At 54.4% G+C, this 24,745-nt stretch overlaps 1 protein-coding gene across 2 annotated transcripts in view; it reads right to left on the bottom strand.

Annotated features, from left to right (window-relative positions):
* KIAA1549 (KIAA1549 ortholog) overlaps window positions 1–24,745 on the bottom strand; it is a 150,082-nt gene that overhangs the window by 18,261 nt on the left and 107,076 nt on the right. For both annotated transcript variants that reach the window (XR_011387521.1, XM_070071444.1), the window contains exons 13-16: window positions 18,420–18,625; window positions 17,350–17,573; window positions 16,822–16,975; window positions 13,832–14,149 (exon numbers count right to left, since the gene is read on the bottom strand). Coding sequence is in view for 1 of the 2 variants with exons in the window: in XM_070071444.1 (XP_069927545.1) it covers window positions 13,832–14,149; window positions 16,822–16,975; window positions 17,350–17,573; window positions 18,420–18,625 (902 nt within the window). In the remaining variant the exon portion in view is untranslated. The remainder of the gene's footprint in view (window positions 1–13,831; window positions 14,150–16,821; window positions 16,976–17,349; window positions 17,574–18,419; window positions 18,626–24,745) is intronic.

Here is a 24,745-nt window from a genome sequence, read left to right as displayed (position 1 = left end):
AGTCACGGCACCATTATGTCGCTCCCCCTCTTCGTGGAGGAACGACACTAAACCCTGCCTAGGCTTCATATCCGAGTCACGGCACCATTATGTCGCTCCCCGTCTTCGTGGAGGAACGACACAGGACCCTGCGCTGTTCTTTCGTCTGCTCGGCCCTCCCCGGGTTTGCTGCTGGTTCTTCCCGGGTTGGCTACTATCCCTTCCACCTCCGTGGAAGGGCAGTTCCCCCTGGCCACATTCCCCACTTCCGCAGGGGAGCGGCACACCGCCGGCCGGCTTTCTCGGGGGCTGCACGGGTTCCCTTAGATGTTCCCCATAGATGCTCCTGGTGCATGCCGTCTCTCTCCTCCTTTATAGTCCTCCTCCGCCAATCCCAACTCGGCTGCCCACACGCCGAGTACGCTGCTCTCCAATCAGGAGCAAGTCCTACAGTTAATTGGTTGAACTGGAGGCAGCTGTGCGGAAGCTGTTTACTTCTCTCCCAGCGCCATATTGTGGGAGAGCAGATGCATAGAATAAGTCTTAATTCCAGTAACTCAGTCCAGTCCGGATTGCTCCCCACACACCTGTAGCTTCTGATGCTCTCTGGCTCCCAGGCACCCACCAGACTGGCCCCCTCGGGCTCCACAGTGCAGCCCCAGGTCCCACCCAGCCAGACTGGCCACCCTGGGTTCCACAGTGCAGCCCTGGGTCCCACCCAGCCAGACTGGCCGCCTCGGGTTCCACAGTGTGATCCCGGGGTCCCATCCAGCCAGACTGGCCGCCTCGGGTTCCACAGTGCAGCCCTGGGTCCCACCCAGCCACACTGGCCCCCTCGGGCTCCACAGTGCGGCCCTGGGTCCCACCCAGCCAGATTGGCCCCCTCGGGCTCCACAGTGTGATCCCGGGTCCATCACGCAGCTCCTTTCACGTGCGCTCGTCTGAACACATCCAGGGCTCTCAGATGAGAACGCGCCACACGATGTACCAGACACACACATCTAAGAAAGCTCAGCACATCCGGGCCCTCACACGCTGGGACTCTCGTCTCCACCGTGAGCCAGGATGCTGGGAGCAGATGACTCGGCAGAACAGCAACTCGGGCTCCAGCCCACCACGGCCCAGTGGGAACGCCCGCGGGCGTCAGCCGGGCTTCTGCAGCGCCCCACTGTCAGAGCCTTCTTTCTAAGGCCGTCAGGTACTGATCCCGTTAGTGTTAAGCGCTCCGTTAGAGCTAACTCAGGCCCCGAGTAATACTGAAAACCCGACTGCCGATGGCGGCGGGGGCTCCTCCTCGAAGACTTTCTGACCCTGAAGAGCTCGCTCTTCCCCACCCCACACTGCTCGATTCTCAAAATCAGACTTTGCTCTTGAACAAATCCCCGCCCTGTGACGGGAGAAAGGACACACTGGGGGCAGGCTGGCCAGATCCCCGCTTCCCCGGGCCTGTTTACACAGGAACAGGGGGTCTCTGCACTGCAGGGAGCCCTGATGAACAGTGAACAGAGCTGCACGCCTCTCCCCTGCTGCATTACAGGTGCCAGGCGGAGATAGGGCGCCCTGGTTCCATGGCGCACGCCCAGGGAAAAGGTGGAACACATTAGGATTCCCCTGTGTCCAGGTACTCACTTTAGAGAGGACACATCCACATAAGAGTCTGGGGAACAAAACTGAAAGTTTCAATCAGCTGTGGCCTGCACTGTGGCATAGCAGATTAAGCCTCCACCTGTAATGCCAGCATCCCATATGGGCGCTGGTTCAAGACGGGGCTGCCCCACTTCCCATCCAGCTCCCTGCCGATGCGCCTGGGAAAGCAGCAGAGGACGGCCAAAGTCCTTGGGCCCCTGCACCCACATGGGAGACCTGGAAGAAGCTCCAGGCTCCCAGCTTCAGCCTGGCCCAGCCCCAGCTGTTGTGGCCATTCAGGGGGTGAAACAGCAGATGGAAGATTTCTCTCTGTCTCTCCTCTCTCTGTAACTCTGCCTTTCAAATAAATAAAAAAGAAATCTTAACAAAAAAAGTTTCAATCAGCTGTGTCAATAAGAAATCCCATTTTAATGCATCTCTTCTTTCTTAAAATTTCACTCATTTATTTATGTATGCATTTGACAGACATCTCCTATCTGCTGGTTCGCTCTCCAAACGCCTACAACAGCTGGGGCTGGGCCAGGAGGAAGCCAGGAGAGCAGGACTCCATCTGGAACTCTCACGAGATGGCAGGGATCAAGTATTTGAGCCACCACCTGCTGCTGCCTCCCCAGGGTACACATTAGCAGGAAACTGGAACTGGAGCGGAGCCAGGATCCAAACGCAGGCGCTCCCACAGGGGACGGGGCATCCAAGCAGTGTCCACTGTCCACGTACTCTAAATGTCCGCCCCGCCTCTTCCTTACTGAGAACGAGGCTCAGGCCAGCAGAGCAAGACGGCAGGCCCGAGGCAGAGTAGCCACAAAGCCAGGTCTGCTGCGCCCGCTCTTGGCCCAGACAGCCCCAGCTGCTACTGGGAGACGACTCCAGAGAGTTTAACTGTACTTAGGGAAGCAGAAGCACATGGAGTGGCCTCACACCCTGATGGGGATGGAACAAGCTGGAACAGTGACGGGGGAGGCTCCTGGGGGTGCTGAAGGCACCCCGAAATGCACCTGCCTGAGGTTTACTGCAGGCAAAAGACAATGCAGCATGATCAGGCCGCTCCTGGAGGCAGCAACTCGACAACCAAATGCCGAGCCTGACACGGCATCAGAGTCCCACACAGCAGCCGTGATGCTGGCTGGCCCCCTCCACGGGGCCTGCTGTCTGCTACCTGCTATCACGCTCATCAAAACACGGCGGGTAGCATGAAAAGTCCATGGTAAACTACGGAGAAACACCGAAAATCTCACTTTCAGGAAAATCCCCCACATCTGAATTGATGGTTAAGACGGCAGACTAAGGCATTAGTGTGGAAACCATAATCCCCAAACCTATGAACAGTGGACAAAAAATTTTAAAATGCTTTTTAAATTAAAACAGCAGAAATCTATCAAAAAGCACTGCTAAGAATTAAGGAGCAGAAACCAAACAACTAAAGGCACAGACGGATCACGTCATCAACAGAAAAGCGGTGGAATCTGGAAGGCGTCACGCTGAGTGAAGCAGGCCAGTCCGGAAGGGACAGATACCACATGTCCCCTGAGCGCTGACAACTGAGCGTGGACAGGCAGCCTGCCGACGTGAAACTGACCCACGAGCAGCAACGACTCGGTCAGGCTTTGGACTGGCTGTTGAGGAACAGCTTACCACTTTATGCTTTTCAGTATTTTCTTTTTCTCCTTAAAAACCATTGGTTGAACTCTTTAATTAAAACACTGTTATTCCTTGGTGTTAAAATTTAACTGAAAATTGATCCCTGTTAAAAATAAGAGTGGGAATAAGAGAGGGAGGAGACGTACAGCTTGGCACACGCTCACTCAGACCTACCCCTAATGGCAGAGCTAGAAACTTGCCATGGGGCTCCAAATCCCATTAAGTTGGCAGGTATCAATGCCCTCTTACCAGTTAAAGTGATCAATTTAAGTTCATAACTCATCATAATGATAGGATTAAGTGTCAAAGGGATCACTTAAACAAGACCAAGTGTCTGCTAATAATAGTTCATAGAATTAAAAAGGAGAGCATGATCCAACATGGGAAGTGGGATACACAGCAGACTCGTAGAATGACAAATGCCCTAAACAGCACTCTGGCCTCAGAACCAGCCCTTAAGGCATTCGAATCTGGCTAAAAAACCCATCAGAGTTTCTCAGGCATGGAAAGCCAAGACACTGTGGCAAAAAATGACCTAAATCAAAGATCTCTGTGAGTGAGATCCCAGTGGAAACAACAGGCCATCAAAGAAAGCAATACCTTTCTCTGAAGGGAGGAGAGAACTTCCACTTTGACTATGGCCTTGTCTAAATAAGGTCAGGGTTTGTGAACTCAAGAGGCTTCCATAGCCTTGGCAGCTCATGACAAGAGCCTCAGGTGATCACTGACGTCATAAATAAGAGTATCAATTGTTAAATCAACAACAGGAGTCACTGTGCACCTGCTCTCCATGTAGGATCTCTGTCCTTAATGTGTTGTACTATGTGAATTAATGGTAAAAGTAGTATTCAAACAGTACTTTATACTTTGTATGTCTGTGCAGGTACAATCTGTTGAAATCTTTACTTAGTACATATTAAGTTGATCTTCTGTATATAAAGATAATTAAAAATGAACCGTGATGAAGAATGGGACGGGAGAGGGAGTAGGAGATGGGATGGTTTGCAGGTGGGAGGGAGGTTATGGAGGGGAAGACTGCTATAATCCAAAAGTTGTACTTATAGAAATTATATTTAATAAGTTTTCTTAAAAAAAGAAATGTTAACAATGTTGAAACTAAGAAAGGACAACTTACTATAAAAATAAAAAAATATAAAGCCATAAAAAAATATCAGCATCCCATACGGACATCAGTTCAAGTCCTGACAGCACCACCTCTGACCCAGCTCCCTGCTAATACAACTAAGACAATAACAGAAGATGGCCCAAGAGCTTGGGCTCCTGCACTCACCTGGGAGACCCAGATGGAGTTCCAGGCTCCTGGATTAGGCCTGGCCCAGACCTGGTCACTGCAGCCATCTGGGGAGTGAACCAGTAGATGGAAGGTATCTCTCTCCCTCCCTCCTTCTAGCCCTCCCTTTCTTTCTCTGTACCCTGCCTTTCAAATAAATAAATAAATCTTTAAAAAGAAAAACGTCAGGGGCTGGCACTGTGGCACAGCTGGTTAACCCATTGCCTACAGCACTGGCGTCCCATATGGGCATTGGTTCAAGTCCTGACTACTCCACCTCTGATCCAGCTCCCTGCTGACGGCTTAGGAAAGCAGGGGAAGATGGCCCAAGTGCTTGGGCCCCTGCACCCACGTGGGAGACCTGGAAGAAGCTCCTGGCTCCTGGTTCAGCCTGGCCCAGCCCTGGCTGTTGCAGCCATTTGGGGAATGAACCAGCAGATGCAAGACAGATCTCTTTCTTATTTTCTCTCTCTGTAACTCTTTCAAATAAATAAATCTTCTTTGAAAAAAGAGGTCATGGAGGATTGGCGTGTTTGGCGCAGTGTTTGAGATGCTACCTGGGAGCTCTGCATCCCGTATTGGATGCCTACATTCAAGTCTGCTCTGCTTCTACTCCAGTTTCCTAATGCTCACTCCAGCAGGCAGATGATGGCTCAGGAATTTGGGATGCTGTCACCCAGTGGCTCCTGGCTGCAGCCTGGCCCAGCCTGGCTGTTGCAGGCATTTGGGAGTGCACCAGTGGATGGGAAACCTCTCGCTGAATGTCTGTCTCTCTCCCTCTCCCTCCCACCCTCTGCCTTTCAAACAGACAAAAAGATTGTTTTTTAAACGTTTTTAAGTTCATGGAAAATATGCTAAGGAAAAATTGCATACCCTTCAAATTTTTTCTGCACCAAATAAACTTATAATTCTATTTTTGTACACACTCTTAAAAATATCCTCAAATACTCCACATTTTCTGTATCCATTATCCACTGGTGGCACTTGGGCTGTTTCCAAATCATCACTGTGAGCTACAGTGAACATGGAGTGCAGTTAACTTCAAAGGGGAGATCTCATCTCACTGAGTACGGGATGAAAAGAGGCATTTCTGGGTCACCAGGCAGCTAGATTTTTAACTTCTTTGGGAAGCGCCACAGCTTTCTAAGGGCTGCACCGAGCAACAGTCCCACCAGCCAGGCACTAGGGCTGCCTTTTCTCGACAGTCTCCCTAACATCTGTTATCTCCTTGTCAACAGGAGTCACTGCAGCCATTTAAGGCGGAATCCCACAGGGGTTTGAATTTGCTGTCCCTCTGAGTAGTGACGGTGAGCCCTTTCCATAAATCCATTGGCCTCTTGTCTCCTCTGGAGAACTGTCTGCTCAAGTGCATCGCCCATGTTTTAGATCAGGTTCTTTGTTTTCTACTATTGAGGTGTCGGAGTTCTTTAAAAGGTCTGGATATTAAGCTCTCTAGGGCTCTCTGGAAGGGTACCTGGCGTGACTGACCGGCAGCAGCTGCAGGTGCCATGGCCGCACGGTGGTGCACCTGGGCCAGAAACGCACTCCGGCGGCTCTAGTCTACCACGAGGCATTCGGCAGGCCACTAGAGACACACGCCTGATTCTCAGGACAAGCGTGCTCATGCCGTCCTTGCTGGTGGAGCTGCAGGGACACACACAGCAACACAGATGGAAACAGAACGGAGCCGTCCCCTGTTGGCGGTCACCCCAAAGGAATGGAGCCGCTGGGAACCGTCCCAGCTGTAATAAGGGATACTTTCAAAACCAACTCTAGGGGCCGGGGCTGTGGCGCAGTGGGTTAATCCTCTGCCTGCGATGCCAGCATCCCTTGTGAACACCGGTCCTAGTGCTGGCTGCTGCTCTTCCAGTCCAGCCTCCTGCTGATGGCCTGAGAAAGCAGAAGATGACCCAAGTGCTTGGGCCCCTGCGCCCGTGTGGGAGACCCAGAGAAAGCGCCTCATTCCTGGCTTCAGATAAGCCCAGCTCTAGCCATTGCGGCCATTAGGGGAGTGAGCCAGTGGATGGAAGATCTCTCTCTCTCTGTCTCTCCCTTTGTCTGTCTGTAATTCTACCTCTCAAATAAATAAAATAAAAAAAAAAAAAAACTCAGAACTGATTTGGGGAGTGTGCCAGTGGATCTCTATCTCTCTCTTTCAAATACATAAGTAAAACCTTTTAAAGTGTTACAGAGAGGCAGAGATAGAGAGGGAGAGACAGAGATCTTCCATCCACTGATTCATTCCCCAAATGTCTGCAACAGCCAGAACTGAGCCGATCTGAAGCCAGGAGCCAGGAGCTTCTTTCCCACGTGGGTGCAGAGGCCCAAGCACTTGGGCCATCCTCCACTGCTTTCCCAGGCCATAGCAGAGAGCTGGACTGGAAGTGGAGCAGCTGGGACTCGAACTGGCGCCCACATGGGATGCCGGCACCACAGGCAGAGGATTAACCCACTGCACCAGAGCACCAGCCCCTGTGAGTTGGCTTTGAAAACATTCGGTATTGCAACAGCTGGGACGGTTCCCGACTGCTCCATTCCTTAGGGTGACCGGAGCAGGGGACAGGCTCCATTCTGCGGTTTTACCTATGCTATGCCACAATGCCGGCCCCTGCATTATTGCATTTTTTTATAATTTATTTCATTTATTTGAAACACAGAGTTACAGAGAGAGGTAGAGCCACAGAGAAAGAGAGAGGGAGAGAGACAGAGGTCTTCCATCTGCTAGTTAACTCCCCAAATGACTGCAATGGCCAGAGCTAAGTTGATCTGAAGCCAGGAGCCAGGAGCTTCTTCTGGGTCTCCCACGTGGGTAGAGGGACCCAAGGACTTGGGCCATCTTCTACTGCCTTCCCAGGCCATAGCAGAGAGCTGGATCAGAAGAGGAGCAGCCGGGACTAGAACCGGCACCCACATGGGATGCCGGCGCTTCAGGCAGTGGCTCTAACCTGCTGCACCACAGTGCCTGCCCCCGGCATTATTTCTTTAACTTTTTTCTGCTTCTCCCTTTCTCTGGGAACTCCAATTACAAATATAATTAGTCCACTCGAAGTTGTTCACTACATTTCCTGAGTCATGCTGTCGTTTTTATTAGTAGGTATTCCAGGCCATTAATCTCATCTAGTGTACTTTTCATTTCAGATATTGTAGTTCTCATCAATGTCTAAAATTAGCATTCTGAATCTTTCCTCTAGCTTCCTGAGCATATGGAATTTTGTTAGTTTTTGTATTATCCTTGTGTATATTTCTATCATTTCTTCGTCATTTTTGCTTCTTTGCTTACCCAAATTTTTTTAAAATTTATTTTATTTATTTGAAAGGCAGAGTGACAGAGAGAGGGAGGGAAGAGACAGAGACAGAGACAGAGATAATGATCAGAATGGCTTGGGCTGGGTTTGGCCAAAGCCAGGGACCTGGAATTTCAGACAGATCTCTCGCAGGTGCAGGGACCCCAGCACTTGGGCCACCCAGCATTGCTTCACAGGTGCATTAGCAGTGAGCTGGACCAGAGGCAGAGCCGCTGAGACGAGGACCAGCACTCCAGCACAGGAAGCCGCAACGCCGGCCCCGTCAATGTCTGATCTGATGTCACATATTATTCATTTTACCTTACTGCATGAACTGATTGTGTGTGTGTGTGTGTGTTCCTATAAATATTTTTTGAAGATTTATTTATTTATTTGAAAGACAGAGTGACAGAGAGGCAGAGAGAGAGAGAGAGGTCTTCCATCCGCTGGTTCACTCCCCAGATGGCTGCAACAGCCAGAGCTGTGCCGATCCAAAGCCAGAAGCCAGGAGCTTCTGCATCTCCCACATGGTGCAGGGGCCCAAGGACTTGGGCCACCTTCTACTGCTTTCCCAGGCCACAGCAGAGAGCTGGGTCAGAAGTGGAGCAGCCGGGACTTGAACTGGTGCCCATATGGGATGCCGGCACTACAGGCAGCTGCTTTACCTGCTGTGCCACAGCGCCAGCCCCCCCATAAATATTCTTCAGCTTTGTCTGGGCTCTGGTTTATGCCTTCATGCTTATACCAAAGCAGCTTTAAAGCAATGCTACCGCTGCCCCACTTCTGAGCCCATGCGGTCTCTGCCCCGACTGCGTCAGTTCGCACAGTCTGCCATCACCAGCACCCTGGGCGGGCGGCCCGAACCTCAGAAACCACGTTCCCCCAGTCCTGCAGGCGGCGAGGGCTGCAGAAGGCTGCCTGCGGCTGTGTCAGGAGCGCGGGGCTGCTCCGCTTCCCACAGGAGCCCCGCTCCGCCAGCCCCTCCTGGCCTCCTGAACCTCACCCACCCCCACAGAGGCCCCGGCTCTGACACAGCCGCGGGGGCTGCGGGAGACACAGTCAGGTCCACCTCAGAAGCTCACCCCCAGGCCTGGGCGAGCCCCGAGCACCGTTCTCCTTCTGAGCAGTTCTCTCCCCAGGCCTGGGTTCTTCCCACACCTTTAAACGGATCAGTTCCCAGAAGATTCCAGAATTCCACCTCGGTGCTGGGAGACTCTCGGCGCTGTCCATGGTGAGCCCCAGCTGCTTTTCCTTCCCGGACGGCACCTCTGTGTCCTCGGCTCAGGTGGATGGTGCAGACCACCATGCACCGCACTGGCTGTCTCCGTGGCCCACAGAGCCGGTGGCCTGTGTGGCCAACCACTCTGCTGCCCACACCTAGAGGAGTCCCTGGGGCACAGCAGGGGCTGCGTAACTACATCTGAGTAGGTGACAAATGAGAGGCTTCAGAGGGACAGCAGCCACGCCCACGGTCATTTCCACTGAGCTGTGATCTGTAGGACTCATTTCCTGCAAGAGCACAAACCTCCAGCTACGACCCTGCAGGGGTGCAGCACTGGGTCCTGGAGCTGTCAGTTAATACAACAACCACAACCTCCACCTATAACCCTGCAGGGGTGCAGTACTGGGTCCTGGAGCTGTCAGCTAAAATAACACCACAACCTCCAACTCCACCTACAACCCTGCAGGGGTGCAGCACTGAGTCCTGGAGCTTTCAGCTAACATAACAACCACAACCTCCAACTCCACCTACAACCCTGCAGGGGTGCAGCACTGGGTCCTGGAGCTGTCAGCTAACATAACAACCACAACCTCCAACTCCACCTACAACCCTGCAGGGGTGCAGCACTGGGTCCTGGAGCTGTCAGCTAAAATAACACCACAACCTCCAACTACACCTAAAACCCTGCAGGGGTGCAGCACTGGGTACTGGAGCTATCTGTTAATACAACAACCACAACCTCCACCTACAACCCTGCAGGGGTGTAGCTCTGGTACTGGAGCTGTCAGCTAACATAACAACCACAACCTCCATCTACAACCCTGCAGGGGTGTAGCTCTCGTACTGGAGCTGTCAGTTAATACAATAACCACAACCTCCAACCTCCACTACAACCCTGCAGGGGTGCAGCACTGAGTACTGGAGCTATCTGTTAATACAACAACCCCAAGGATTTGGCTGGACAGCATTTCCCGCCACACGGTAGCAAGTACCCACCCCACCACACGGTACAGGTACCCACCCTGCGGGTGCTGTGCCTAGCATACCTTGAAGGAAGCCATCTATTACCAAACACAAACTTTGAAAATTCCAACCAATTTCAGGTACAGTAGTTCTCTTCATGGACAGGCGTCTGGCCCGGTGGTTGTGACAGTCAGAATGTGCCCTCTCATGTCGGCATGCCTGATTCAAGGCTCAGCTTCAACTCCTGACTCCAGCTTCCTGCCTGTCGCTCCCCCTCTTCGTGGAGGAACGACACTAAGCCCTGCCTAGGCTTCATAGCCGTCCTAAGTTTCCTAATCCGAGTCACGGCACCATTATGTCGCTCCCCCTCTTCGTGGAGGAACGACACAGGACCCTGCGCTGTTCTTTCGTCTGCTCGGCCCTCCCTGGGTTTGCTGCTGGTTCTTCCCGGGTTGGCTACTGACCCTTCCACCTCCGTGGAAGGGCGGTTCCCCCTGCCACTTTCCCCACTTCCGCAGGGGAGCGGCACACCGCCGGCCGGCTCTCTCGGAGGCTGCACAGGTGTTCCCTTAGGTGTTCCCTTAGATGTTCCCCTTAGATGTTCCTCTTAGATGTTCCTGGTGCATGCCGTCTCTCTCCTCCTATATAGTCCTCCTCCGCCAATCCCAACTCGGCTGCCCACACGCCGAGCACGCCGCTCTCCTCCAATCAGGAGCAAGTCCTACAGTTTATTGGCTGAACTGGAGGCAGCTGTGCAGAAGCTGTTTTCTTCTCTCCCAGCGCCATACTGTGGGAGAGCAGATGCATAGAATAAGTCTTAATTCCAGTAACTCAGTCTAGTGTGAGTTGCTCCCCACAGATCCCCCTTTCTTTTTATTTTTTGGCGTTGATACGCGCCTGTCTTCGGTGTCCCACGGTACACACTCTGCTCTACTTGCTAGAGTTGCCCGCAGGTTCTTACAAGCCCTATAAATCAGGCAAACCGAATCCGGGTCCTCTCTTCGCCATGTTGTGAGGAGGTTTTTAGGCGCTGATGCGTGCCTGTCTTCGGTGACCTGCGGCTCATACTCTGGTCGAGCCGCCTGCTGGTGCTTACCGCCTTACTAATCAGGCAGACCGAATCCAAGCCTTCTCATTGCGGTATTGTGGGGAGACTATTGATGTTAATAACGTGCCTGTCTTCGGTGACCTGCGGCACATAAGCTGCTAGCCGCCCGCAGGTGCTCATCGCCTCACTAATCAGGCAGACCAAATCCAAGCTCTCACATTGCTGTGTTGTGGGGAGGCCTTTCTATTTCTCTATTTCTCTATCTCCGGGCATTCCTATTTCTCCCATTTTACTTCTATCTTCCAGCATTCCTATTTCTCTCATTTTACTTCTAAACTTCTGTTTCTCTTATCCCCGCGGCTTCCCGGCTCCCGCCCCGAGGCTGCTTCTCGGCGGCTTCCCGGCTGAGCCGCTTCAGCCCGCTTCTCTCTCATCTGCGCGGCTCAGCTTCGCACGCACACTCCGCGGTCTCGCACTAGCCCAGCGTTCCCTATCTACTTGTGCCCCGCACGCTCTCTCTGCACACGGCGGCTTCCGCGAGTCACACAGCGTAGCTTACGTCTCCGCCACTAGCATTCAATCCAAGTTCCCCGGGCTAGCCTGACGAATTCAACCCAGCTCACGTCTCCGCCCCACGACTTGGCTTCCCGTCCTTTGCTCCCCGGGCTAATCAGACGGATCCCAATCTGGCTTACGTTTCCGCTTCTGGTTTCAACTTTTCGCCCCCTATTCCCGGGCTAACTTGAGAATCCCAAAGTGGCTTTCGTTTCCGCCTCGGCCTGCACCCCGCGGCTTCAATTTCCCTAACATTTTTCTCTACCCGGTATGTTTCCCCAAGCTTTCTTCCAACAATATTCCTCCCTCATTTCTCCTGGCTTCTCCCCACAGTCCGTATCCATGTCTAAGTTTCTTATAGGTTTCACTTTCACTTTCAACCTGCAGTCCGTATCTGAGTCTAAGTTTCTTCTTGCTTTCACTTTAAATCCTAACTTCTTTCCCACAGTCCGTATCCGAGTCTATGCCTAGGCTTTCGATAGCTTCTTCCGGCACCTTTTCTGTCCGGCTTTTCCCTAGGCTGTTTGCTAGTCTCTCTCTCCGGCATTTTCCCATTTCTTCCCTCCTAAGTTTCCTTATCCGAGCTAGGTTTCCTATCCGTCCTAGGTTTCCTAATCCGAGTCACGGCACCATTATGTCGCTCCCCCTCTTCGTGGAGGAACGACACAGGACCCTGCGCTGTTCTTTCGTCTGCTCGGCCCTCCCCAGGTTTGCTGCTGGTTCTTCCCGGGTTGGCTACTGACCCTTCCACCTCCGTGGAAGGGCGGTTCCCCCTGGCCACTTTCCCCACTTCTGCAGGGGAGCGGCACACTGCTGGCCGGCTCTCTCGGGGGCTGCACAGGTGTTCCCTTAGGTGTTCCCTTAGATGTTCCCCTTAGATGTTCCTCTTAGATGTTCCTGGTGCATGCCGTCTCTCTCCTCCTATATAGTCCTCCTCCGCCAATCCCAACTCAGCTGCCCACACGCCGAGCACGCCGCTCTCCTCCAATCAGGAGCAAGTCCTACAGTTTATTGGCTGAACTGGAGGCAGCTGTGTAGAAGCTGTTTTCTTCTCTCCCAGCGCCATATTGTGGGAGAGCAGATGCATAGAATAAGTCTTAATTCCAGTAACTCAGTCTAGTCCGAGTTGCTCCCCACACCTGCCAGCGCATGCCCTGGGAGCCAGAAGTGCTGGCCCAGGGAGCTGGGTCTCCGCCACCCCCAGGGGAGACTGGGTTGAATCTCTGGCTCCCAGTCCTGGCCCCCGGATACTACACGTATTTGGGGAATGAACTAGCAGACAGAATGCTCTCTCTCTCTCTCTCTGCCTCACTAATAAATTAGGAAACAATAATAAATTATAGGAAAATAAACACACGCAAGGGCCAGCTTTTGGGGCAGTGGGTTAAGCTGCTGCCCGTGACACCAGCATCCCATATGAGGGCGAGTTCAAGTCCCGCCTGCTCCCCTTCTGGGCCAGCTCCCCGCTAATGTGCCTGGGAAACAGCGGAAGACGGCCCACATGCTTGGACCCTTGCACCCATGCAGGAGACCCAGCGGAATGCCAGAGTCCTGGCTTCAGCTCAGCCTACCCCGGCTGTTGCAGCCCTCTGGGGAGTGAACCAGCGATGAAGACCTCTCCCTGTCTTTCCCTCTCCCTGTACTGCCTCAGTCAGAGGAGCCCAGTCTGAGCACTGCACGACTGATTCATCCCCACTGCGACCTCGGAGCTCCCCCAGGGCCAGCCCTTCCGTCCAGTGCGTCCTGGGCCGTCCACAGGATACTGTGCGGGCCGCTGCTGCAGGCGAGTCTACCTCTCCTTATCTCGAGCAGCGCCACTGGAAAGGTGTGACCAAACACGAAAAGCACCAATGACAACAGAGGACAGGCTGGAACGTCAGCTCCCATGAAGGCAGGGAGCCTGCGGCCACCTGCACACCCAGGGCCTCAGGGCCCCTCTGGTCCCAGGGGAGGGGCGGGGAGTTCAACATCGGGGCGCCGTAGGCACTGCTCCCTGTGGGCAGATGGAGACGGCTGCCCCAGCTCCACTTCCTGACGCGGTGGGAACCAGGATGGGGCTTCGCGGAACCTCCCCCGCTCCCTCAACAGAGCACCAGAGCCGTGGAGGAGGGTGCTCCCAACAGAGCGCTTGGCAGAAGACAAGAGCAGCTTTCATTCGTCACAAAACCCCAGCAGCTCATGGCGGGGAGAATTCCAGTACTCACGCTGCAGGGCGTGCTGGCTGTCTGCGCTGGGCTGCAGAAGGAGCCCCACTGGGCGGTCCGCCTCTGCTCCCGGGACGGGGTGCTGTTCACAGGCAGGCCGGTGGGGCCCCCAGGGCCTGCACCTGCGGCGCTGACTGACTGGCTGCTGGGGGCCACGAGGGCAAAGGCGTCGTCCAGCAGGGAGTGCATGGTCTGGCGTGCCTCCTCGATGGACGGCTGCGGGGGGACGTACTGGGAGGCTGGGAAGGGCAGGCCCGGGTATCTGCCCAGCTCCGCCGAGGACGGCGTCTGCACGTCGGCCGGGAGGTCGGGGTCGGACTGCAGGGGGAAAGGCAAGGAGAGGCAGACGACTCACACACGCGCTTCGGGGGCCACCCGGAAACAAAACGCAGCTTCACCATTCTCCTGGTGTTAGGGAAAATTTCAACCTAACGCTAAAATGCAGCATTACGTTTCAGGGCGGATAAGGGCTTTAATCAGGATGAAAGAGGAAACAATGGATTCGGTCATCATCTTGTAGCAGAACTCCTTGTTACTGAAAGTCTCCCAGCAGCCAAACCGCACACTTCAGTGAGCCTAACTGAAGCCCAGCACCGTCCTGGGAGACCAACAGTGAGGCGCACTGCTGTTTTTAAAAGATTTACTTCTGTATTTGAAAGGCAGAGAAACAGAAAGAGAGGGGGTGGGGTGGGGGAATCTTCCATTGGCTGGTTCACTCCCTGAGATGGCTGCAATGGCCAGGGCTGGGCCAGGCTGAAGCCAGGAGCCAAGAGCTTTATCTGGGTCTCCCATGTGACTGGCAGAGGTCCAAGCACTTGGGGGCCATCTTTTACTGCTTTCCCAGGCACATCAGCAGGAAACCGGATCAGAAGTGGAGCAGCTGGGACTCGAACCAGTGCCCAGATGGAATGCTGGCACTGCAGGCAGTGGCTTAACCTTCTAGGCCACAGTGCCGGCCCCATTATTGACTATTAGCAGTAGGAAAAAAAAAAGTCTCCCACAGCCCCTAGAAAAGGTCAAAGTCGCCACCATTTAAAACTGTGTGTATGTGTGTAACAACTTTCTACATTAGCAAATGGTGAGATTTATTTATTCAGGAACCATACATCTTCCAAACATTATAATGTGAGCCATTAAGAAAGACTTAAATTATGTCCTAGGGGCCCAGCATTGTGGCGCAGCAGGTAAAGCCACCGTCTGTGATATGACCATCCTATATGGGCACCGTCATCTCGCAGCTGTCTGATCCAGTTCCCTGCTAATGGCCTGGGAAAAGCAGCAGCAGATGGGCCACGTGCTTGGGCCCCTGCATCCATGTGGGAGACCAGGATGGAGCTCCTGTCACCCATGCACGGCCTTGCTAACTCCCTGGGACCGCGCCAGCCCCTGAGCAGTTAGAGATCAGGGTGCTGGGGATTCAGTAAGCTGGCAAGGAAAACCTGGTTCTTGCTGACCATCCTTCAGTTCTCCACAGGCCCCAAGTCCGAGGCCTGTCTGGCACCTTTATGTTACTTGGTATCTTTCAGTATCTTTCCTGCTACTTGGTATCTTTCAGTATCTTTCCTGCTACTTGGTATCTTTCAGTATCTTTCATGTTACTTAGTATCTTTCAGTATCTTCAATGTTACTTAGTATCTTTCCTGCTACTTGGTATCTTTCAGTATCTTTCATGTTACTTAGTATCTTTCAGTATCTTCAATGTTACTTAGTATCTTTCAGTATCTTTCCTGCTACTTGGTATCTTTCAGTATCTTTCCTGCTACTTGGTATCTTTCAGTATCTTCAATGTTACTTAGTATCTTTCCTGCTACTTGGTATCTTTCAGTATCTTTCCTGCTACTTGGTATCTTTCATGTTACTTAGTATCTTTCAGGGTTAGTTATGTGTGTCTCAGAGTACAAAGAAATGGCTGGCTGCGCGCCTTCCACCTGAAGTGGTCCTTGACATCAGAGTCCCTGGTCCAAGCACCTGCTCTCTGCTCCCTCCTGCCCTAAAGGGATGGTCTGTGAGCATCTCCGGGAGCAGGAGGGGCTGTCTCCCCCAGCCCCTCTGCAAGGCTGGCCGCCCTTTCTTCCCTGCTTGGTGGGATCTGTGTGTGGTCTCCATGCTACCAATGTCTGCCTTTAACACTCCCAGCAACTCTCGCAGCCCCTTTCAGTTTGGGAGGGGGAAAAAATCTATTTCTTTATTATTTCTTCACTTCCATTAAGCTTTTTCCTATCAAAATAAAGTACACATACAAGGGGTTCATGGAAAATGAGATTAAGCTTATTCTGGTGCAAAGATTGCTAAAGCCCATAGATGCTGGTTCGAGGCCCGGCTGCTCCACTTCCGATCCAGCTCCCTGCTATGGCCTGGGAAGGCAGTGGAGGATGGCCCAGGTCCTTGGGCCCTTGCACCCACGTGGGAGACCCAGAAGAAGCTCCTGGCTCCTGGCTTCATATCGGCACAGCTCCGGCCACTGCAGCCATCTGGAGAGTGAACCAGTGGATGGAAGACCTCTCTCTCTGTAACTCTAAGTAAAATAAATAAATCTTAAATAAATAAATAAAGCCCATGTGTATGAGGGGTCTTCAAAAGGGTCACGGAAAATCTGTGCATGGAAAAGAAGGGCTGCCGAACCTAGAAACTGTCTGCGCTAAAATAAACACTGCTTCAGTGCCTTCTCCCCAAATGAACTTCTGGAAGCGCTGCGTCTTCCTAAGGTCCTGGAGGCAGGAGAGGGCATCACCCTAACACCCCACCACCACTGAGAAGGCCCACCAACCCTCGGCCCAGGGCTGGCATCTGTGGTGTCCGGCTCCAGCCAGGGAGGGCAGAGCCCTCAAGACCTTGGGACGCACCCACGGGGCTCGCCCAAAACAAGGGAAAAAAAAAAAAAAAAAAAGGCGGATCTTCCCAGGGGTTTGGCCAGTAGCTGGCTGGCTGCTGTCAATCAAGCCTCTCCGCGGAAGGAGCCAGGGCCGGGGAGCACAGACCCCGTGACGCACCGGGCACCCGATGTAGGCAGAGTTGTGCACGCCCGGAGGCCTCTTGTAGGTGCCGTCGCTGTCGGTGGTGATGAGCCGGTCCTTCTCCGCGTCCGCGGGGCAGCCGTTGACCTGGTGCTTCCGGCGGGGTTTAGGGGAACGCTTAATCCGTGAGCTGCCGGGAGAAAGAGCGACCCACTGGGGAGGGCGAAACACAGCTCGGCGCCCCCGGGGACCAGCCCCTAGCCCACTGTCGGCCCCAGGCGCCCGACTCCGTGGGCGGCTCGCGGGGTCCACAGCGGGAGGCAGAGTACGGGAGGCGACGGCCGTCTGCGGGCCTGGCAGCGCCCTGCTGCCGGCGGGTGGGGCGGCCGGAGCAGGCAGGCAGGCAGGCTGCACCTACTAGGCGCTGGCTCCCGTGGCTGGCAGAGTCGCCATGGAGGGCAGAGAAAAGGCTGGGCGGCGAGCGGAGGCGCACCGCAGGCAAGGCCGGGAAGGAAACCGTGGCCCGAGGGCCCCCACGCGCCCCGGGCCCGGCGCGGCGCCTACCTCTTCCGGGGCTCTATGAACACGGAGGGCACGCTGGCCGTGGGGTCCAGGATCTTGTCGATCTGCATCTGCGCCCTGCGGTACACGCGGTGCCGCTCCCGGGTGTCGCCAGAAGACAGCTCGTCCACCACCGGGAACTCGTAGTGGCCGCGGCGCTTGGCGCGCAGGCGGATCTTGTTGCGGTGGTGCTCGATCTCCGACTTGTGGCGCAGGGCGGTCTGGATCTGCGGGCGGGGGGACGGCCGCGCGGCTCAGAGACCCGGGCTGGGAAGCCCTGCCCACTCCTCCCCCAAAGCCGGGGAGACATCACTCAGCCCGGGGAAATAGGCCAGGGGCACTCTGAAGACGCTGTGTCCCCTAAGGAGGCAGGTACACCCCGGACAGGCTTTCCACGTCCAGTAACAATACTACTTACTTCCGCGTAAGGCGCAGCTGCTGGGACGACATTGGCATTCCACAGACCCCGCCCCCACCACCCCCAGCGGCATCAAAGCGGGAACTGGTCCGGCCCGGGACCTGAACTAGGTCTCGGCAGAAGGCCGCACCGACCTTCCAGGGGTCACAGCTCAGTGTGCCCTTCGTGTGTGTGTGTCTGGCAGTGGCCCTGAACAGTTCCTGATCTTAAAAAAAATGAGGACAGAATGAACATCCCCAGGCCGAAGAGCCGAAATCCAGAGCTTCTCCAGCACCCACAATGCACCACAAGTGGAAAATTCTATCCCATGAAGCTGTGTCGTGCACAAAATTGTTAGAATTACGGTGCAAAATTATCTCCAGCCTACGTGCGTATCTATGGTGGACATACAAGCCTGCGTGATTCTCATGTTTACAGACCTGGGTCCTCATTGCGTAAATCTGGGGGAAAATAACCCAAAATCTGAAAGACTTCTAACTGATCCTGAGAATTTCAGATAAGGAATACTCAAAGTGCCCCATATTTTGAATGCAGAACACCTGTCACCAGTTCCCGCTTCACACAACCGTTGGAAACTGTTTCACTCACTGCTCAGCACTGACCCAGCGAGAACGAGTTCTGCACCGACATACATGCTGTCCCCGAGAACAATCACCTCCTTATTGATCTTGTTGCTCTCTGCCACGCGGTCGGCGAGCGCCGGCTGCGGTGCCGGGGGCGCCGGGATGGGCTGCATGGCGATCAGCTGGATCTTGCTGGGGACCCTCCGGCCGGCTTCCGAGCAGCGGGAAATCCTGTCCACGTGTTCGAAGATGGAGGCCGAGGAACGCTGCTCGTTCCCTGAGCTGGGCAGAGGGGGCCCTGGAACAGCAGGAAGAGCAAGCGGTGAGGTCAGCCCATGGCCTCTCAATCGGCACATGGCCAGAATGACAGGTTGTTCCTGGAAGAATCCCAGACAGGCCCCAGACCGAAGATGCACCCCACGCCGGTGGCGGATACTTGACAGTGCCCAATCGCTCTCCTTCAGCTTCCTGAAACCCGAACTACAGGAGCCCTGAGGAAGGGTGTGCCCGGGGGAAAACTGCCCTGTTTTATCTAAAGGCGGCCCATACCTTCCGTGAGAAAAGGTAAAAGCCAGGGGCACCTGGAGCTGCACGGCTGACCAGTTCACAGAACTTTCCCACAAAGGCATTTGGAGCAGGTCTGATCCTCGGCCGTCGTCCAGAGGGCGCTCCCCGTGTGCCCGAGACCTAGTTGCCATGGCAATGCTACACAGGGCTCCCTCAGTAGCCAAGGGGGTGCTTGGGTTCTGACCCTGTGGATACCAAATCCTTGGATACCCAAGTCCCCCACATGAAATGACGTGGTATTAGACATCAGCACTGTGACGTGGTATTAGATGTCAGCAGTGTGACGTGGTATTAGACGTTAGCACTATGATGGAGAAAGAAAAAAGCTGAAGAACTATGAAAAAGCTGCTGTCTGTAGGAAATCAGCTCCCACTTTTTAAAGAAATTATTTATTTGAAAAGCAGAGATACGAGAGCCAGAAGGAGAGGGAGAGAGGGAGAGAGGGAGAGAGGGAGGGAGGGAGGGAGGGAGGGAGGGAGAGAGAGAGGGGGGGGGGGAGGGTCTTCCATCCACTGGTTCACTTCCCAAATGGTCGCAGTGGTGGAGTGTCGCTCCCCCTCTTCGTGGAGGAATGACACTAAACCCTGCCTAGGCTTCATATCCGTCCTAAGTTTCCTAATCCGAGTCACGGCACCATTATGTCGCTCCCCCTCTTCGTGGAGGAACGACACAGGACCCTGCGCTGTTCTTTCGTCTGCTCGGCCCTCCCCGGGTTTGCTGCTGGTTCTTCCCGGGTTGGCTACCGTCCCTTCCACCTCCGTGGAAGGGCGGTTCCCCCTGCCACTTTCCCCACTTCTGCGGGGGAGCGGCACACCGCCGGCCGGCTCTCTCGGGGGCTGCTCAGGTGTTCCTTCAGATAGATGTTCCTGGTGCATGTTGTCTCTCTCCTCCTTTATAGTCCTCTTCCACCAATCCCAACTCTGCTACCCACACGCCGAGTACGCTGCTCTCCTCCAATCAGGAGCAGGATCAGCTCCTGCAGGTCATCACTCAAGTTGGCGAGAGGCAGCTGCGTAGAAGTTGTTACTCCCTTCTCAGTGCCATATTGTGGGAGAGCAGATGCATAGAATAAGTCTTAATTCCAGTAACAGTCTAGTCTGAGTTGCTCCCCACAGTGGAGCTGGGCCAATCTGAAGCTGGGAGCCTCCTCCAGGTCTCCCACATGGGTGCAGGGGCCTAAGGACTTGGGGTATCCTCCACTGCTTTCCCAGACCATAGCAGGGACCCAGCTCCCACTTTAAGAGAAAGTTTAAATGGTTAAAAGGGCAAATTTTATGTTATGCCTATTTCACCAATAATGGTTTTTAAAAAGTAATTAGACTTTTGAAAATGAAATAATTTGAATATGCAGGGGAAAGACAGCACAGAAACTCTCAAAGTGGTAACGAGATTACATGTTGGTATGGTGGATGATATTCTCCAATTTCTTGTATTTTTTAAATTTATTTGAAAGGCAGAACACAGAGAGAGAAAGAGATCCTCCATCCACTGGTTCACTCTCCAGATGGCCACAATGGGTAGGGTTGGGCTGGGCTGAAGCCAGAAGCCAGGAGCTCCATCTGGGTCTCCCACGTGGGCGCAGGGGCCCGAGCACTCGGGCCGTCCTCTGCTGTTTCCCAGGTGCATCAGCAGGCACCTGGGTCAGAAGCGGAGCAGCCAGGACTTGAACCAGGCCTCATATGCGATGCTGGTGGTAAAAGCAGTGGCTTAACCCACTGCGCCACAGTGCTAGTTCCTCTTGTATTTTCTAATGTGAGGATTTCCTCCAGTGAGTATGACTTACAGTGGAAGTAATTCTGAAAGGGAGAAGGGAGAGAGCAGCCGCAGAGAGCCAGCTGATGGTGCTAACGTCAACAGAACCCTGCCTGCCACAGACATTCGCGTCACTTCTGGGGGCTGCCTGTCAGTGACTGCCCAGCAGGCCAGGAGGACTGGACGCGTGCAGGACTGGTTCAAGACAACAGTCCACGCAGGAACAGAAAACACAGCGGCTGCTCCTCAGCCTACAGAGGCCAAGAGTTGGCCCTGAAGCTCCCAGCATGGGGCAGCCACGGTTATCAGCCCTGTACTGCACCTGACACTCCCAGCGTGGGGCAGCCATGGTTATCAGCCCTGCACTGCACCTGACACTCCCAGCGTGGGGCAGCCATGGTTATCAGCCCTGCGCTGCACCTGATGCTCCCAGCATGGGACAGCCACGGTGATCTCAGCCCTGCACTGCGCCTGACACTCCCAGCGTGGGGCGGCCACGGTTATCAGCCCTGCACTGCACCTGACACTCCCAGCGTGGGGCAGCCACGGTTATCAGCCCTGCACTGCGCCTGACACTCCCAGCGTGGGGCAGCCACGGTTATCAGCCCTGCACTGCACCTGACACTCCCAGCATGGGGCGGCCATGGTTATCAGCCCTGCACTGCACCTGACACTCCCAGCATGGGGCGGCCACGGTTATCAGCCCTGCACTGCGCCTGACACTCCCAGCGTGGGGCAGCCATGGTTATCAGCCCTGCACTGCGCCTGACACTCCCAGCGTGGGGCGGCCACGGTTATCAGCCCTGCACTGCACCTGACACTCCCAGCATGGGGCGGCCACGGTTATCAGCCCTGCACTGCGCCTGACACTCCCAGCGTGGGGCGGCCAAGGTTATCAGCCCTGCACTGCACCTGACGCTCCCAGCGTGGGGCAGCCATGGTGATCTCAGCCCTGCACTGCACCTGACGCTCCCAGCGTGGGGCAGCCACGGTGATCTCAGCCCTGCACTGCACCTGACGCTCCCAGCGTGGGGCAGCCACGGTGATCTCAGCCCTGCACTGCACCTGACGCTCCCAGCGTGGGGCAGCCACGGTGATCTCAGCCCTGCACTGCACCTGAATCTCCCAGCGTGGGGCAGCCACGGTGATCTCAGCCCTGCACTGCGCCTGACACTCCCAGCGTGGGGCAGCCATGGTTATCAGCCCTGCACTGTGCCTGACTCTCCCAGTGTGGGGCAGCCACGGTGATCTCAGCCCTGCACTGCGCCTGACGCATCACAGAACTGTGAAGCCATCTTCCAGTCCCCTCAGCCGAGCTCACAAACACCACCGTGATGAGACCTCTGGGACCCGCCTTCATGAAAAGATGAGTCTTCTGCTGGACGATCCCAACCGTTTGATAAATGAGTACGTGAAAACCTCGATGTCCCAGGTAATCAAACCGGCTTAAAGTATTTGTCCACAAACTCTCGGGCCTGTGAAAAGCAAATGTCAGCCTGGTCTCCCAGGTGAACCTGGAATTCGTGGAACTGGGTAATGAACTCCTCACGGTTTAGAGTCACACACTGCGCACACGGAACCTGAGAACACAAAGCGAGCACCCAGCACTTACAGTCCTTGCCTACCTGTGTATTGCTGGTGATACCAGGAGAGAGAAAAGGCCTAGGCACCCACAGACACAGCAACGGCCGCGCCCTAACACCCTGAACCCAAGCAAGGTGAGCCATCTCCTCTCACCTCTCCCTGCACAGCTACAGGAAGCACGAGTGGTGATGACGTGACCCACCTCAGACTGCAGCAACTGCGTGAGGAATCCCTGAGGGGTTCACAGACAGCTGCAAGGGCACGCATTCCGGTCCAGGCAGTGAGCCAGGAACCCCTGAGCCGACTACGACGGAATGGTCTCTACTCAGCGTCCACGCGAGAAGGGTCCTGAGCTTGCCAGACAGTGTGGGAGAGGGGAGCCGGTGCTGTGGTACCACAGGCAAGGCTGCACCTGCGATGCCAGCATCCCATATGGGCGCCAGTTTGTGTCCTGGCTGCTCCAGTTCCATCCAGCTCCCTGCTAATGAGCCTGAAAAGCAGTGGAAGATGGGCCAAGTGCGTGGGGCCCTGCCACCAACACAGGAGACTGGGATGGAGTCCCTGGCTCCTGACTTTGTCTTGGTCCAGTGCTGGCCATTGCGGCCAACTGGGGAGTGAACCAGCAGATGGAGGCTTGCGCTCACTCATGCTCTAACTCTGCCTAACTCTAGATCTTTAAGAGACAGAGACAGAGGGAGGGAGGGGTAACACAGAGGAAGGCATGGATGGCTCTCGAGCAGCTGCTTCCTCCATTCATTTTTCCTTCATTATGTCTCACAGCGGAAGGACTTTCAGACGAAATATAAAACAATTCCAAAGCTTTGATAACAACTCAGATCCTTTCTTACAGGTATTAAAGGAAGTTCTTCGCAAGTCACAAAACCCCTTTATGGCAACATCAAGGCTCCCTGTGGTGCCCTTGAAGAAGTAAAGGCGGTTCTAGAGCCGACTTGGCAACAGCAGGGAGCAAGCTGTCCTTCTAGGACATGATGCTGACGCCCTTTAAACCATGACCTCAGACCCGAGTGTCCCCAGCTCCGGGACACCCCGGGGCACTGCGGCCAGCCCGAGTCCCAGAGCCAAGGGGCGGGCGGCACGGGCTGTGAGCACACTGAGGGTGGGATCTGGGTTGTGACCCTTGTGGCACACACTGGTTGTAACACCATCAGAAGGAGTGAAATGCAGGCGTAAAATGCAAGATTTTCTCACAGAAGCAACCAACAGTAACTGAGAAAGCCTAGAGCTCTTTTCTCCCCCAAATATTTCCTTCCCAGGATCAAAATTCAATTTTAAGCCTGTCTAGCTGAAACAGTGCACCTGTTACCATGGTGCCAAATAATTTTAAAGATTCTGTGAAACCAGATCCAAAGAAAAACCTCTTCCCTTATTCTAAGGGGGTGTTTTCTACATCTTGAAAGAACCAACTGGAAGGAGTTGCAGAGTCTCGAAGGTCAGCTGGTGTAGTCCCACGGGGCCTGGACGGCTTAAGGGGACCACAGAGCCACAAGCATGTGCCTTGTGAAAGAACATGGCCTGGAATCCGCCAGAATCTGTTCAGCTCAACAGTGTGGTTACTCTGCACTGCACCGTCGTAGTGAGAAACATGCAAGTACAGGTGGGCACACCCGTGTCCTCTGTCACAGGGTCTGGGTTCAAACCCCAGCCCTAGTCCCTGCCCCAGCTTCCTGCGAACGCACACCGTGGGAAGCAGCAGCAGGTGGTGGCTCAAGTAGTTGGATTCCTGCCACCCAGGGGGAGACCTGGATTGAGTTTCTGGCTCCCAGCTAGTGCCTGGATTAGCACTGCCTGTGTGGGCATCTGGAGAGTGAGCCAGCAGATGAAAGCCTGTCTGTGTGTGTGTGTGTGTGCGTGTATCTTTCTGTTTCTCGGTATCTCTAGTATATAAAAAAAATTAGAAATGAAAAATGCTATTCAAAATAATATCCCAGGGTAGGCGCTGTGGCACAGCTGGTAAAGCTGCTGCCTGTGGTGCCGGCATCCCATACGGGTGTCAGTTCGAGTCCCAGCTGCTCTACTTCTGATCTCGCTCCCTGCTGTGGCCTGGGAAAGCAGTAGAAGATTGCCCAAGTCTTTGGGCCCCTGCATCTGCATGGGAGACCTGGAAGAAGCTCCTGGCATTGGATCTGCTCTTGGCACCAGATCTGCCCAGCTCTGGCCACTGCAGCTATCTGGAGAGTGAACCAGCGGATGGAAGATGTCCCTCTCTCTGTAACTCTGCCTTTCAAACAAAATAAACAAATCTTAAATAATAATAATAATAATAATAATAATATCCCAAGGCTTTCCAAATGCCCTTGACATTCCTGAAACACAGCCCTGAAACACAAACAAAGCTCAGGCCAGGACCACAGCTGCCCTGGCACGTTCACATAACAGACTAGTAAACTCTGCAACAGAGCTACCTGGTCGTCAGTCCAGTGAGGCCTGAGTCTCAGGGGAACGCCCTGTAGAGCAGAGGTCAAGTTCACTTCCCACCTGGGCTGAAGCTGCCTCT

This window comes from Oryctolagus cuniculus, chromosome 3, assembly GCF_964237555.1.
Source record: "Oryctolagus cuniculus chromosome 3, mOryCun1.1, whole genome shotgun sequence".
Lineage (NCBI taxonomy): Eukaryota > Metazoa > Chordata > Mammalia > Lagomorpha > Leporidae > Oryctolagus > Oryctolagus cuniculus.
This window is presented reverse-complemented; position numbering and strand designations above follow the sequence as displayed.